This window comes from Parasteatoda tepidariorum, chromosome 7 (assembly GCF_982258835.1).
Source record: "Parasteatoda tepidariorum strain Cologne lab strain chromosome 7, Ptep-v5.0, whole genome shotgun sequence".
Lineage (NCBI taxonomy): Eukaryota > Metazoa > Arthropoda > Arachnida > Araneae > Theridiidae > Parasteatoda > Parasteatoda tepidariorum.
In genome coordinates this window covers 90,308,707-90,325,958 of record NC_141761.1, presented here as the reverse complement: position 1 = coordinate 90,325,958, position 17,252 = coordinate 90,308,707, and the positions used below count along the sequence as shown (strand labels likewise).

Sequence of the window (17,252 nt, the reverse complement as noted above, 5' to 3'; positions counted from 1 at the left end):
ATGGTGATGGAGGATTTCTTTTCCTAGTAATAGTTTGTATATATTATACTATAGTCAAGTTATGGTTCGAGAGGTGCGTGAGAAAGTATTACAGCACGTAATGAAGTATTGAGATCTCAGAATAGAGAAGGAAATAATTTTAATACTTGTGTTGCCTAACTGTACTAAATACTATACCCGAACTCATATTTACGGTGGTTTGTGTGGTTTAATGTCTGCCAGATAGATTTTAAATTATTGCTAAAATTCAATATATAAAAACTTTAACAATATTAATAGTAATAATAATAATTTGTAAATAGTTAATTCGATTTTATTATTTAATTTTAATTCCATACCTTTTACTTATTTATATTTAAATTGGTATTCTCTGTTAAAAAAAAAAAAACAAGTTTAATTTAACATCCAAATTATCCCCAATTTATTAAAGTGCACTCTTCAAAATTTTTTCTGTTATAGTACCACAAGTTTTTGTTATAGCGTTAAAAAAATACTCTTACTTCAATGCTAATATTTGATATTCTCACAAGAAACGGGTGAGCGCACTTACTTAATCGGACTATAGTATGTCTTATTTCTGCATGACTTACCTTTTTAATAAAGCAAGTCTTTTTTCTTAACACTATACAAACTATAAATAAATTTAACCAAAATTGATGAGGGAAAATGGATGTGGAGTTTTCACTGTATTTCTCCGAGTAATAAATTTTTAGTGATAAGTATATTTCTTGTTTTGTTAACGATTCGATTTTCACTAATAAATTGCTACTATCTATTTTTTCTAGTAATAAGTTTTCTGTGATAAGTATACTTTTTATTTCGCTAAAGATTCGATAATATTTTAACTAATAAATTATTGCTACCTAATACTCCGATTAATAAGTTTTCAGTGATCAGTATACTTTTTATTTTGTTAACGATTCGATTGTATTTTAGCTAAGAAATTATTGCTACCTATAACTCCGAGTAATAAGTTTTCAGTGATCAGTATACTTTTTAATTCGTTAACTATTGGGTAATATTTTAACTAAGAAATTGTTACTACCATTTACTCCGAGTAATAAGTTTTCTGTGATAAATATACTTTTTCGTTAACAATTCTGTGGTATTTTAACTAATTAATTGTTGCTACCTATTACTCCAAGTTATAAATTTCCAGTGATCAGTATACTTTTTATTTCGTTAACTATTGGATAGTATTTTAACTAAGAAATTTTTGCTACCATTTATTCCGAATAATAAGTTTTCTGTGCTAAGTATACTTTTTATTTCGTTAACTATTGGGTAATATTTTAACTAAGAAATTGTTGCTACCATTTACTCCGAGTAATAAGTTTTCTGTGATAAATATACTTTTTCGTTAACAATTCTGTGGTATTTTAACTAATTAATTGTTGCTACCTATTACTCCAAGTTATAAATTTCCAGTGATCAGTATATTTTTTATTTCGTTAACTATTGGGTAATATTTTAACTAAGAAATTTTTGCTACCATTTATTCCGAATAATAAGTTTTCTGTACTAAGTATACTTTTTTTTTCGTTAAGGATCGGATAATATTTTAACTAAGAAATTGTTGCTACCTTTTACTCCGAGTAATAAGTTTTCTGTGATAAATATACTTTTTCGTTAACAATTCTATGGTATTTTAACTAATTAATTGTTGCTACCTATTACTCCAAGTTATAAATTTTCAGTGATCAGTATACTTTTTATTTCGTTAACTATTGGATAGTATTTTAACTAAGAAATTTTTGCTACCATTTATTCCGAATAATAGGTTTTCTGTGCTAAGTATACTTTTTATTTCGTTAAGGATCGGATAATATTTTAACTAAGAAATGATTGCTATCTTTTACTCCGAGTAATAAGTTTTCTGGGATAAATATACTTTTTATTCCGTTAACGATATGATAGTATTTTAACTAAAAAATTGTTGCTACCTATTACTTCGAGTAATATGTTTTCAGTGATAAGTATACTTTTTATTCCGTTAACAATTCGATAGTATTTTAATTAATAAACTATTACTACCTATTTCAGCTCTGCACTGACGTTCAGAGGCCAGTATGGTTTGTATATACTGGCTTGGGTTGTCAATGGAAAGGAATGGGCTCTAAACTTATGCAAATTGATGTATTTGCGTCAAGTATGAGAAAGTGTGCAGATGTATTAAAGTCACATGACCTAGACCTATTCAAAATTATAAGTTCGGACAGTGATTTACTGGAAAAAGACAGGTGTGTTCTACCAGCATTCGTTTCCGTTGCTGCTATACAGGTAACTATTGATATCATATTTTTAAAATTACGGCTATCTCTCATCTAATCCCACTGTATAAACTGTGCATATTTTCAAAGATTCACCCTCTTACGGTCAGCGGTATTTAAATAAGATAAATCAGAATAGTTGAAGTTTAAGAATATTATCCTCTTCTTTGCTCATTTGAAACCATTATCAGTGTCAGTGTTAAAGTTTTATATTATATTTTGTAACCGGTACTCTGTGTGTGTGAACAGCCAATTCTGAGTTTACAATGAGTGGTATGTTCAATTCCATATCCTTGTAATTTTGAACCGAATTCAGAAGACAAGGGAACTCCTGGATTAGGACAAACTATCCTTCGTGAAGGACTTTTCGAAGAAACTAACCCACATTTGTGTTACATGAGAGGAAAAACCGCGAAATTCTAACACGGTTATCCCGACGACAAAAGGATTCCAACACATGATCCGCTTACCTCTTGAGAGGGGTACTAAAATAATAATTAAGGCAAGCTTAATTTGTTTCATTTTTCTGGAATTGAAACACTTCACTACGCGATTACCAGTTTTTTTAGATTTGATTAAATTGTTCATGTATTTTTGGTCAAAATCATTGAAAGCAAATGTATTCAATCAAAAGCATAAACTGGTTATTAAACATAGAGCATCAAACACTAAACTAACGAAAAATTTATGTTTTTTTTTTGTTATTATTATTTGTAAAGAAGAGCTCTACTTACTAATGGCGGTACATTTTAGATTTCTCTAACTGACCTTTTACATCACATTGGCATACACCCAGATGGCATAATTGGACATAGTATTGGTGAAATAGGAGCCAGTTATGGAGATGGTTGCAGTTCTTTGGAAGAAACCATGTTGCTGGCTTTATATATTGGCTTATGTGTTGATGAATCACCAGAGCTTGCTAGAGGCTCAATGGTCGCAACAGGTTTGGTATTTTCATGCACAGTGCACCAAAAAAAAGGACCACCTTGAATAACTTTTGATCTAATGATCGGATCTTCTATCTAAATTGTTCGAAGGGATGACCTCAAATATGCTAATTAATTAGCACAGGCGATATTTTAAGTTACGAAGTCCACAGAAATGTAATTTATTTGAATATAAAACGTACCTTTTTGCGACAGATTAGGATTTCTGACCCCCAAAATAGGGGGGGGGGTAGCCGCAATTGGGGAAAAAAGGCCCAAAAGGCTCAGGCGAGTGATCCTAAGTTTCTTTTCTCTAATGTTAATTTTACTTTTTGCGTATTTCACCATATCTCAGAAACTTTTTAAGCAAATTGAGAAATTTTTGAGCACAATTATAAAATTTGCTTATCCAAAGTAATTCCATGCAAAAAATAAATTTTAGTAACTATTTATTATTTTTTATAATTTTATTTTTAATAATAGTTGAAAAAATTTTGAATTGTAAAGTACAAAATTTTTGACATCATTCTAAAGTGTCTAATTTTACAAGATTAAATACAAAATTTGTACGAAATCGGTTGCATAGTTTCTGAAAAAAATCGATTTTTAACTAAACGACTTTCTTAAAACTCGGTTTCTCAGGAACTATTCAACCAATTTCGCTCAAATTTTGTATGACGCAATGTATAATTAGGTACTTTAAAATGACGAAATGACGTTAAACGAATTTTTAATTGCGTGCAAGAATTTTTCAATTCGCTTGAAAGTTTTGCGAGATTACACGAAAAGTAAAATTAACATAAGGGGTTCAAACTTTGGATCGCTCTCCTGATCAAACTATGGGAACCATATTTCCTTGATTGCGGCTATCGCCTATATTTTGGGAGTCGGGAATCCGAATCCGTTGTAAAAAATGTATGTTTATACATAGAAAGTATGTTTTTGTGTAAAAAATTAAAATATAGTTAGCGCTAATTAATTAGCATATTTGAGATTCCCTCCTCGAACGATTAAGAATGTATTCTAGAACGTGAAGATGCGATCATTAGATGAAAAGTCATTAAGTGTGTCCTGTTTTTTTTGGACCACGTTTCATAACCTTTTTTTTTAATTGTAGTAAATCTACCTCTATAACATTAAAAAAAATTGTGATATTCCATAAGAGCCGCCCATTCGGGAGGTGGTAAGAGTCTTTGATTACAACAGCTTAGTTTGGGGTTCGATTCCTTCTGCAAAGGACAGGGATCACATTTTCCTTTCTTTGATCGCGTCTTAGTGATTTTGAATCCATTTTAATAAAAAGTACTTGGGGCTTTCAGACCGGAAAAAGTTAATGCTTTATGATTATTTGATTGGGGAGCACGGTACGGAGGTGGGGGTTTCACTACCTACTCTTGTTCTCTGATCTAAATTTTGGTAGTGTGGTGTACATATGCGCCATTATTGCTTTCGGATCAACATCAAAGTTGAATTCCAAATCGTCGTCAATAGTCTCTTAGTTTAGCCACTGTACGGAGTTAAAGACCGAACCCAATAATATAAATTGTATGTTATAGGTTATGTAGTTTTTAAATAAGGCTTATTTGTTTCTGTCCACTTTCATAGGTCTTACATGGAAACAAGCACTGGAACAATGCCCTGAAAATGTATATGCAGCATGTCACAATACTGATAACTCGGTTACAATTTCTGGACTGAAAGATGACGTTGATAAGTTCGCAGAGACACTGAGAAAACAAAATATTCTTGCTACTGTTGTAAATTCTTGTGGTTACGCCGCTCATACGAAATATATGAGACTGATAGCTGACAAACTGAAGACAAAAAAAGTATGTGCAAACACTTATTCCTTAGTAAGTCTCAAAGTTACACATTTCATGATTTTGTTGGTTATTAAAATCATAATTTGACGCAATGAGTTATGCAAAGTATGATGGTTATAAGAAAAACCTCTTCTCTGTATTTCACATACGTTACATCGCTTAAGAATTTCAGTCTTTTTCAGTTTAATTATTGATTGCATACCTTTTCGAACGTTTTACGTTCGTTTTAAGAATGCTAAGAATTTTTTTATGAACTCTTTGAAATAGAATGGCGTAAACTGGCCATACTTGAAAAATGGACCAAAAAATAATTATCTTTTTTTTTATTAGCTAAAAATGTTAAACAGAGTCTTGTTTTCCAGTGATTAATTTAGTTCGTTTTGAGCATTGGGGGCTCAGACGAGAGAGCTTTCGCCTTCCTATGAGGTGAACCGGGTTCGAATCTCAGTGATGGCTGGTCAATACGAATTTCTCACCCGGTTCGCTGTAATTAAATATTCTAAATATGCAACCCCACCTCTAGTTCTAACTTCTTAATTAGTTTTTAACGGAATTGCTAGAAGGACATGTTCCATTCCCAATAATTAGTATGACAATATGCAGTACCATAACACCGTTCATTGTTTAAAATTTCTACAGCCATTTCATAAAGGATAAAAAATAATCCTTGATTATTTCTTTGTATCTATGTTTTTATTCTATACAAATACACAATGAATCTAAATAAATACATAATGTATAGCTAATTTTTTAACGCTACTTAAATGATTACTTAAGACAACCTGATAAAATCAGTAATAACTACAGTGTTGCCAAGAGATAGAGAAATACCCAAACTTATAGTGCCACATAAGAGAAATACATATATTGATGAAATTTAATTTTTTTTAGGCTATAAAACTACCCAAACAAAGAACTAAACGATGGCTAAGTTCTTCAGTTTCTGAGGCTGATTGGGAAAAACCTAACTGCCAGATTATTGACGACGATTACTTCGTAAATAACATAATTACTACCGTCAAATTCAACGAGGTGTTGAAGAAAATTTCTCCAAACGCCATCACTATCGAAATTGCTCCTCATCATCTACTTCAACCTATTTTAAAGTGTGGTATTAATTCAGAAAGAATAAATCTCAGTTTGATGAAGAATTTTTCAAACAATGTGAATTTTCTCTTAGAATCTATTGGAAAGTAAGTCACGGCGAATCATGTTGCCCATTTTATACACGGTGCGCCTTAACCAAATTTAAATAAAATGCTCTTACACCTAGAAAATTAGAAGAGATTCTGAATTTACAATGTTAACAGATAATAAAAATCAAAAAATCAAAATAATCTGTGGAGAGATTTTTAAAAAAATCCACTTTGAACATTTTTGCGCAAGATTTTGGAAAATCTGGCGTTGTTTTATATCAATAGAAAGGAAAGAAATGATAAAATAATGATTTTTCAGTAGTAATTCTATTTAACTTTTATTATTTAAACATTTTACTGCTGATAAAATATGAAAATGTAACATAATTTAATTATAATTACATCAATTTAAACATGTGAAGCATTGTATCTACAAACAGCGCTTCAAAGGTGTATAGAATAACCCGGGTGATTTGTAGCAACCTTATTAATTTCCCAGGAAGACTTTAAGAAATCAAAATGTACGAACTCCATCACCTGCTCCCAAAAAAAATACTAATCCTTCACCGTTTTTGTCTCAGAACTGTTTAATGTGAAAAAAAAACTGCATGAACCTTTGGTGTAACGTTGACACCTAAGTCCATGTAGCTCTTTTTGAAAGCTTCTATACATGCTTTGAAATTTTGGTCAAGATTATTTCCGAAGCATACAGAAACCACTTTTTTGAAGTCGTCAAATACTTTAACGTACTTCAGTATTGCTAGATTTTTAAACTGGTGCAGAAGTTCTTCTTTATCCAAAAGTGTTTTGCATGCATTTCCTTTAAACCCAGAACATCCTCGTCTGATTTCATGCTGAACGTGACAAGCTTTTGTCCATGTCAGCGATTCATTTTCACACTCTTTCAACATATGCGTGAAAACAGTGTTAACAACACCAAGCATAAGGCGTAATTCTGGCGGTGGAATAATGTCTAGGAATGTTTTGCCTCCAACAGTTGCAATTAGAGGTGGATGAATGCAATTGAAATAATCTTTCGCTTTGATTTTTGAACCTTTTCCTTCAGCCAACTTGTCAATACCATGAAAAATTTTGGGGGGATCTCAATCCATCACAGCTGCTTAGCTCATCTTTCTTGTCATAACAATAAGTGCATGGATATGCGCTGCTGTGCAACATTATACCTGCTAAGATATTCGCTAACTTCAAATCGGTTGCAATTGTGCCGTGGAAAGGACTTATATTCAACGTTGAAATGAGTTGATCTACATACTTATAATTTTCTTGTGCACTCGGAACGGCTGCTCGAATGAATAGTCGTTTAACTCCAGAATCCTTAAATTTCCTTGCAGCTATCCCCTCATCATACTTAGCACGCTTACCGCTGCACTCGAAGTCCAACTCATTTGACTGTACAGAAAGACATATTTTTAAAAATCGACCTCCTCCATCAATACCCATTTTTAAGGGAACATAAAGTACGTCTCGTTTATTTTTCACATACTGAACAAAAGCAGGAACATCTTTGCAGTAAACTCCAAGCGCAGGAGCATCAGAGACTTCATCACCTTTTATACAAACGAAAGGAAATTCCTTAAAATCAAAATAATTGTCGATAGAATGAGCTGTGATATTAAGTTTTGTTTTTTATCCTGATTCAATTGCTTTTTTACTTCGTGTACACACACGAATGTAAGCTGCCATTTTTAAAGTCACAGTGCTTGTGCTAATTTCACAGTGCTTGTGTCAAAGTCGATTTAAGTTTTTATTATTTTTGTTTTTTAAATAGTGGTTCATCGACTATAATTAACAATTAAAAAACTTCTAATAATTATAAACTCTATTATTAACGGTTATTATAAATATACAAATGTGCCATTTTTTCTTCTATTTATAAGTATAAAATGATGCTAACATTTTTGAAATATCGTACTTCGTGTGCAAAAATGATCAAAGTAGATTTTTCTCAAAATCTCTCCACAGATTATTTTAATTTTCCGATTTTTATTATCAAAGAACATTGTAAATTCATAATCTCTTCTAATTTTCTAGGTGTAAGAGCATTTTATTTAATTTTAGTTAAGGCGCACCGTGTATAGTGTCTTTAATTATTAAATTATTTTCACCACGAAAACTATAGTTGGAAAAATATTATTTATAGAGGATTAACGTAATCAGTTATACAAATCTAATGATTGGTTAACTGTAGCCGTGGGTTAACTCTGGGTAAAGCGGAGCAGAATCTTGAAAACTTCCATTATATTCCTCTGCTTACGTTATGATTATGAGACGATGTAAAATTGCACGTAATTTTATTATTCATTTGGTTTTTCTGCATTTTATACATTTTTAAAAATTACGGGCTATAAATCTGTTTAAGAATTTTAATATCATGACATAAAATACAGTTAATTGCTGACAAGTTTTGAGTGTTGTTTTCAATTATTTTTTATATTTTCATCTAAAGTTATATGTAGTACAGGAAAGTGGGGTAATACCGGGTAGTAAAGATCCGAATGCTTGGAGCTAAGCTGTACAGTTCGACCCAGAAACTGATTTAATTTAATTAAGATTTAATTGAGATATTCATTGTTTAATTGTGTTCTATATGTCATTTCTGAAAAGTCATTGATGTATTACTATTTTTATTAATAATATTTTTACTAGATTTTTCTAGAAAATGTCAAATCACCCGGTTAACTCCACTGGTGTGTTAAAACCAGGTACACATGTTAATTCTAAGGGAAATTTAGAAATACTAAAATTTTAGTGAAAAAGTAGCAGGTATTTCTATTTTATATAAGAATTTACGATAAATATGCGTGTAACTTACATTCGATTACAAGGTCCTAGACATCCAGGGCAGCCTGGGACATTTGTTCGCGAGTCAGAATTCTGAGGAACCGGCCAAAATTCCTTACAAAAAATGTAGTACTTATTAATTAGTTTTATTTTTAACAAAATTGTAGATAATTTTATCCATTTAAAAACTGTAATTTTGTATGAAAGATCTTCAAACTAGAAAATAAGGCTTTTTGTGCCGGCAAAATGTTTCGTCCAGGTGCCTGTGAAAACTTTGTCCGTATGTAATTAACTTCTTCCCTTACTGCACTACAGCTTTTTTTAGTCCACCATAGACACACATCAAGAACTGAACTCTGGGTAGAACTGATCACCTAAGTATCATTACGTAAAGATAGAAAGTAGGACATAGATTTTGAATTTTAAATACAACTATCTTGTAATGCTCAAAACCAGGTAGCAAAGTGCAGAATGCCCTAGAAATTTGCCTTTGGATCCTTAAGATGATCCAGAGAGTCGAACGGATGTGCATGCAAATATAGTCAAGGCTACTAAAAAATAATGTTCAATGCTGGTTATTCGGGATTATATTGAACTACTTCTCGAGCATTTTGATGAGAAGACAGATCGAATCTGAGAGAGTAAATGATTAATTCTTTAAATTTTCTTCATTTTGTTAAAAACGTGTATATAAATCTTAAATGAAGCTATATGTACAATGATTGCAGAGTGCAATAATTTTAAAAGAAGAGAAGAGTGTCAAAATTTTATTTTCATAATAAAAATACTTTTACTATATTATGTTCAGTGATAACTGATAGTTGAATAAACATAAAGGTTTGTTGTTCATTGGCAACATTACCTACTTCTGCCGAATTTCATGTAATAAGCAATAAAATATTAAAGTAAGAAAAAACGAACTGTAGTAAAGTAAAAGTGTATAATTTTAAAATTACATTACTATTTTAAGTTCCCTACCTCTTTTTCAGTCAAGTAATTTAAATTCATTCTGGCATATTTTGTGGCTATGGGTATCTTGATGTTTCTCGTCGAAACTGCGACAATTAGTTACGTGCAAGTGACGTCATAGTAGGTTAATCACAGCATTTGTCAATTCAGAAGCCAATCAGGTTCAACACACACGCGTGATGTCGCTTACAGGTATCCAATTAAATCTGATTTCAATCACATGGTTAGGAATAAACACTTTACTTCTCTTCGAGTTGCAAGTACTCAGTTGCAGAAAAGCGTTTCGTCTGATTTTTCCTATTTCATACCACCTTATACCATCGAATACAGCAAGCAATTCAGTTTTTTAAAAAATATAGCTTGGGTTAACCCTGTCCCGCCCCACATACGGGGAATCCGGGAAATTTAAAAATTAGAAAATAAAAATGAAGAAAAACTTTCGAAAACTCAAACAAACAGCACACACCGCAATCAAATCAACACACACACATTAAAAATTACGGCTTTTGAGAAACAGCGTTAAAGTTTAAGCTTTGTCAAACGTTATGCAAAATATGTATTTGAAGGTATACCTTATTTTTTTAGTGAAATTTTCGCTCATGCACTGTGAAGCTCGAATAGAGTCAAAGTTAGCGGGAATATATACATATGTTAAAATTATCTATTAAAATTTTTTTCTTTGATAATTTATATAATTTTTCCATGTGCTAATCCATTTCGTGCAAATCCGTGGCTAAAATTACTTGTGAAACAGGCAATTTATGTTTCTCTTTTCTATTTTTTCTTAAATAAACATCTATTTTCTAAAACTATTTATGGTCAATTTTTAAAATTATCCAGTATAATATTACCTTGCTTACATCCATTTCGAGCCCATCATTGGTAACTAACAAATCAATGCACAGGATAACAGATCACTTCAGCAGTGCAGTAAGAACGACACTTTAAACTCAACGGCACGAACGACACTTAACCCTCTTGTTACACTCAATTTGCGCTTTTGTTTTCATATTTTGTAATCTGGCAATATTTCTGCGAAAACATTTTTAAATCATTCTTGAAAAATTTCCGTCCATGTAAGTTGAGTCCAAAAATTTGAGTGCTCCTCACACTATTGTATTAATATATTTTGCTTTGGCTTTATTGATACAATATCAGAAAGCACTTTGTTTTACGGATATAATCATGTGGGCTGATGAAAAGACAATATCTTTTTTTTCCGGTTTTTTAAATAAAATTTCTTCTTTTTTTTTTTTAAACTGTTGCTTGTTATTTTTTTACTTATTATTCCCCCCCCTTTTTTTCTTCATATGTCTATAATTTTTCGTTGTTTCATTCTTCATTTTGAACTTATATATATATATATATATATATATATATATATATATATATATATATATATATATATATATATATATATATATATATATATATATATATATATATATATATATATATATATATATATATATATAAAGGTTCTCATTAGGATGAATCCCTTTACAACCGCGAAAGAGCATTTCAGAATAAAGAATACTCATTCAAAGATAAAAAGCACTCTTTTTTATAATGTGCCTGTGCCTCTAAAAATTTTTTTAACGAAATGTAATTTTAAATGACTTTAAGTTGAAAGGAGAAAAACAGACAGATATGAAGTAAAATAAGATAAACATGTGTTAAAATTAACTATACTAATCGAACAAAAGTTATTAAGAAGAAAAAATATGACGAATGTGCTTTTAGCTTTATCGCATACCCATATATATATATATATATATATATATATATATATATATATATATATATATATATATATATATATATACAGTAGAGTCCCGATTATCCGAATTAATGTGGCCCACGACTAACTCGGATAACTGAAAAACTTGGTTAAAACGAAGAGTATTAAAAAAAGAAAGAAAAAGAGTTGGTATAAATGTAATATATTTAAGAAATATAAAATTTATACGAGTATACCACATATAATTCCTATTATTATTAAAAAGCTTACTTGAAAAAACTTAAAAAGTATACTCTGCTAGAATTAAAGAGTTTTTACTTAAAAAAAGTCCTTAATCATTTTTTGTTTTACATAACTTTGGTGCTTTTCTGCAGCAATGTTTTGCCATTTTTTGGGATAACAGGAAGGCTGGTGTCGCATCTTTTTGTTGTTCTATGTATTCAGTAGCATTTTCGACAGCTTTAAGTTCATCTGTGTGAGAGATTTTTATATATTGATTTTCATCGTCACTGTATTCATCATCTTCGCTAGGTTCATTTTCATTACTGACGATATTAACGATCATTTCATGGGATCAAGTTGTTAGATTTTGTTTTCCCGAGTGTTTGGAAGATAAAATTCAGATTTATTTTTCGGCGGTATTTTTAAAAATAAAAAAAAACTAGAACAAAAAAGTCCTTAAAATATTTGATAGCTCGGTTAAAGCGGAAACTCGGATAACCGGGGCTCGGATTATCGGGACTCTACTGTATATATATATATATATATATATATATATATATATATATATATATATATATATATATATATATATATTCTTATAGGATGTATCAGCATGGACTAGACCCTAGAGTAGAAAAATTGTATCCTGCAGTACAGTTTCCAGTTCCAAGAAACACGCCATGCATATCTGATTTAATCAAGTGGAATCATTCTATTTCATTCCAAGTCAGAAAGGGGGAACAAAAAACCAAAGAAATCTCTCACACATATAATCCAAGTCTAAAAGACATTTACTTACTGGATCACTTCATAGATAAAAGATCCATTTTTCCGGCTGCGGGATACGTTGTGTTTGCATGGAAAATGCTAGCCAGGAAACTTCAAAGAATTGCTGAAGAATTGCCTATCATTATCCAGAACTTCAAGATACACCGGGCTGTAGTCATACACATGGGTAAGGGTACATTATTAAGCCAACCCATTCTATTTACTACAAGTAAATAAGTGAAACACTGGAAAGATGTCTAATTTCAAACTATCTGTTGTCTATCACTTGATTAAATATTTCATTCCCTTCAAAACGGTACAAGGGAACAATATATAGAATAACAAGGAAATTTAACAAAATGGAAATAACAGTCGGTATTATTAGATCGTTATCAAGAATACGACAAATTATCAATTGCTGTACATTGATGGAATCTTGGGCATAAATTCAATTTCGAGAATGACAAAATTATTTTCACACTAGTCACATTAGCTCAACTTGATGTCCTGGAATCTTGTTTTATTTATATGAATGCTGATTCCCTTGTTAACGACATTAGTTTCTCTCCACCTCTCCTTAGCGTGTGGAAATACATTTTTCCCTGATTTGCCCTTCTCGGACATTGCGTTTTTTTTCCTTCCAATTTTCATCTTTTTTCTCTCTGGTCTACTATGGTTTTTATAGCTTTGTTTTTCCCCATTATTTTTCCATTTTTCGTTGGCAACGTTAAGTTTGCTCTTCCAAATCAGTTCTCATTCATGTCTGGCAAGTCTTGAAAATGAGCGCCTATTTCCGAGCGTTTGGAACACATCGACTATTACTTCCATTTTGCATATTTTTGAAAGGAATGAAGTTTTTAATCAATTAATATCGTACAGCTTCAGTGTCTTGGGATTATTTACTTAATATCTATTGTCTATTTACAAGAAGAGGGGAGAAACACAAATTAGGATAAATAATAAATCTTCGGAAATGAAAGAAATATTTTGTCTCATTATAGTTCTGGTAATGTTCGTGCTAGTGTCTCGAAATTTAGACTGTAAAGAACAATTTTAGACACCTATCCTAAAAGTGGTACAGAAATATCAAATTTTGTTCCAGAAGGTTTATTTTTTGTTGCTCCAAAACTCTAAGATTTAGATACTTAGATTAAGATAGAAGATTTAGATAGAAAAAGTACAGCGAGAGGTGGGAATATGGTGAAAATGGTGGGATAAATGAATGTTGTTATTTCTATAGCATCTTTTGTCATACCAGCTAAGCCTGCATGGGGAATCTAGCGAATTTAAAACAGAGTATGGGTTTCCTATTTTTCAGTCGCGTCATCTATGGCCAAGAATATGATTTATGCCACACACAGTCACAGCTCATTTTACAGAGTGGACCTGTAAAACCTACCTGATATACACCTCACTCATCCATAGAACGTAGTTCATCCACATGCATTCATCTGCAGATCGTAATTTTGACCTAACCAGAGAACAGTCAATCTCCAATTCAGTACCAGTGGTATTGATTTTTTATGAGAAATTTTAGGACTTTGTGACCCCGACAGATTTATCGTGTATAAGTCACCAATTAATACACCATTCTTCGGCTGTGAATGAGTCACCATATTTCGGCCGGTGGAATTTTAACTCTCGTTCTCACGAACCCGACCTACCAACCAGTGCCTCCCCCCCCCCCTAAAAATGTATTATTCAATAATTCGTTCAGAGCTGTGATAGCTTAAGGGATAGAGTTTTGAAAAGTAAAAGATTTTATGATCTAGTGACTTTTTTGAGCCGCGATGGCTCAGGGGATAGAGCGTTCGCCTTCCAATGAGGCGAACCGGGTTCGAATCCCAGTCGATACGAAGTGCCAAAATATACAAAAATATACATGGCTGCTAGCATTCGAAAAATGCATAAATTCTAAATTATAATAAAAGCCGAGGTAGCTCGGGGGATAGAGCGTTCGCCTTCCAATGAGGTGAACCGGGCTCGAATTTCAGCAATGGCTGGTCGATAAGAATACCGCACTCGGCTCGCAACGACCACATTGCTGACGTGAAATATCCTCAGTGGTAGACGGATCATGGGTTAGAGTCCCCTTGCCTCAGACTAACCGTGGGATGCTCTCGTAGTCTTCCTCACCATGTAACGCAAATGCGGGTTAGCTCCATTAAAAAAAAAGTCCTCCACGAAGGCAAATTTCTCCCAATACTTGATCCAGGAGTTCCCTTGTCTTCTGAATTGGGTTCAAAATTACAAAGCTACGGAGTTGAACATCAGTAGTCGTAAACCTATAAATCTGTGTCGGCTGTTCAACGACGGTTATAAAATCTAGTGACTTTATTAATGGAGGTCACTGTGTAGAGATGACTAAGCTGATGTCATTTCACTGTCAATCCAGCAATGATCGATCAGTTAAATAGAAACCAATAGGAATACGTTTCTATTGGGATGGGAATATGAATCGTCCATTAATAATAGTGAAAACAGCTAGTTGACATGCGTAACTATAAAATTATGACCATTGATTGATTCCTTTTTCAAGGATGTAGTTTAGCTTTTGGCTTGGACATTCTATTGGCACGATTATAGTTTGTCTTTCATTATTAAATAGTATTTTCCTAATTAACGCTAATTTATTTTCTGTATTTCCAGATACTTTGAAGTTGAGCTTTAATCTCCTCGGCAAAAGCTTTGAAATTTTTGAAAGAAATTCGATCGTTGCAAGTGGAGAAATAGATGAATGGGATGGTTTCAAATATTGTGAATCAGAACCTGTGTATAACGCCGACAAAGAGTCAACTGTTGATGGAAAAGACATATACAACGATTTGAGACTGAAAGGATATAAATATGGACCTGAGTTTCAAGCTATATCAAAAATGAGTTTGGACGGTATAAATTGTTTTTTTTATTTATTTTCCAGTATACGTGTTTCTTTAAGTGCGTTTTACAAAACAGTGTAAGTTTTGTGAACAAGCAAGCTAAGAGTTAAAATATATATACAGTGAATTCGCGATAACTCGAATCTGATAGTACTGACGAAAAACTTCGACATATCGAAAGTTCGACTTACCGTTAGTTTCGGTTTTGGACTTTCAAAATATTGTCGGATTATTTAATTAATGCTTATTAATTACAAATCTTCTAAATGCTTACAATATTTAACATCATTTTTCTGACAAGCCATTTACGATAAAACTGTTTGAAGCACTTTATGATACCCTGGTCCATCGGCTGCAACTGTTGTGTTTGGCGGGAGAAATTGCAAGTTTACTGCCTTCAAATTAGGTAGATCACTATGCGCTGTGCATCTATCCATAAAGAGTATCAGTTTTCTTTTCTTAGCGAAGAATTTCCGATCCAATTTTCTTACATAGTCTTCAAATAATACTGATGTCATCCAAAACTTTTTGTTAGACTTGTAATCCAAAGAATACGTTTTTACATTCTTGAAACATCGGGGATTTCGGTATTTTCCGATAGCAAGTAAGGGCAATTTCTCTGTCCCAGACTCATTTCCTCCAACTAGGACAGTCAAACGTTCCTTGCTCATTTTACCCCCTGAGCAGTTTTTATCCTTAAGCATCATAGCTATCTTATTTGGAAGGCATTTAAAAAATAAACCCATTTCAGCAATATTGAAAACATCATTTTAACTGTATCCTTGAAGTAAATTTGGTAACGTTTCATTTAACCACTGTTCACATACTTCAAGAGGGACAGCTTTAGCTTCTCCATGAAGAGTGCGAAAGACATTGTGTGTGTGTTGCTAAGGAAGGGACAAGATATCAGCTCCTAGGATTTTTTTCTTGCTTCAAAAGATCCAAAACAAATCGAGTTAAAGGGTGTAAAATTCGAGTAATCGAGAATAATTAGCATGAAATTGAAGATAAATGGGTCGGGACCTCATAAAAAAATCGAGTTAAAAGGAGTAAAATTCGAGTAATCGAGAATAATTAACATGAAATTGAAGATAAAAGGGTCGGGACCTCATAAAACAATCGAGTTATAGTAATATTCGAGTTATCGTACTTCGAGTTATAGCGAATTGACTGTATTTTTTTAAAAAATAAATAAAAGCAACTTTTAGATTCTAAAGAGTTTTATAGTTTCTACTGCGAAAGCGATGTCGGTTCAAAGAGTGAAAAACTGTAATTTTTAATTGAAAAGGAAAAAAAGAAGTTTAGTGTGTGGGGCTTGAAGATCCGCAGGGTTTGAAGATCTGCAAGCGCACTAGGGTATATCCTAGTGTGCCTGCAGATTTCATTTTAAAGACCATAGTACGACTCAGTTGACCCCAAACTATTGCAGAATAAACACATGTTAGGGCCGTCATAGCCCAGTTGTTTGTGAATCGAAAAAGTCGGGATTCGAAAAATCTGTGGGATCGAAAGTTCTGTGATCGGTTGCTGAGCAGTACCATTCGTACAGAGATCTGGAGAAAATTTCCTTCTCCTTGAGATCTATGTCTAATTTGAGGAAGTGGTCTGGCGAAAAGTGGTGCTGCCATCTATCTGGGGTTTTGAGTGAAGTCATACTTTCACCCTTGCGGTGCTCTCTTGTCAAATGAGAGGCGCACCTTCCTGACTTCGTTC

General features: G+C 32.3%; 1 protein-coding gene across 1 annotated transcript in view; it reads left to right on the top strand.

Moving 5' to 3' along the window:
• LOC107447920 (fatty acid synthase) overlaps positions 1-17,252 on the top strand; it is a 72,543-nt gene that overhangs the window by 21,558 nt on the left and 33,733 nt on the right. The window contains exons 9-14 of the mRNA XM_043045247.3: positions 2,044-2,280; positions 3,024-3,216; positions 4,805-5,028; positions 5,914-6,215; positions 12,495-12,847; positions 15,310-15,549. Coding sequence (XP_042901181.2) covers positions 2,044-2,280; positions 3,024-3,216; positions 4,805-5,028; positions 5,914-6,215; positions 12,495-12,847; positions 15,310-15,549 — 1,549 coding nt within the window. The remainder of the gene's footprint in view (positions 1-2,043; positions 2,281-3,023; positions 3,217-4,804; positions 5,029-5,913; positions 6,216-12,494; positions 12,848-15,309; positions 15,550-17,252) is intronic.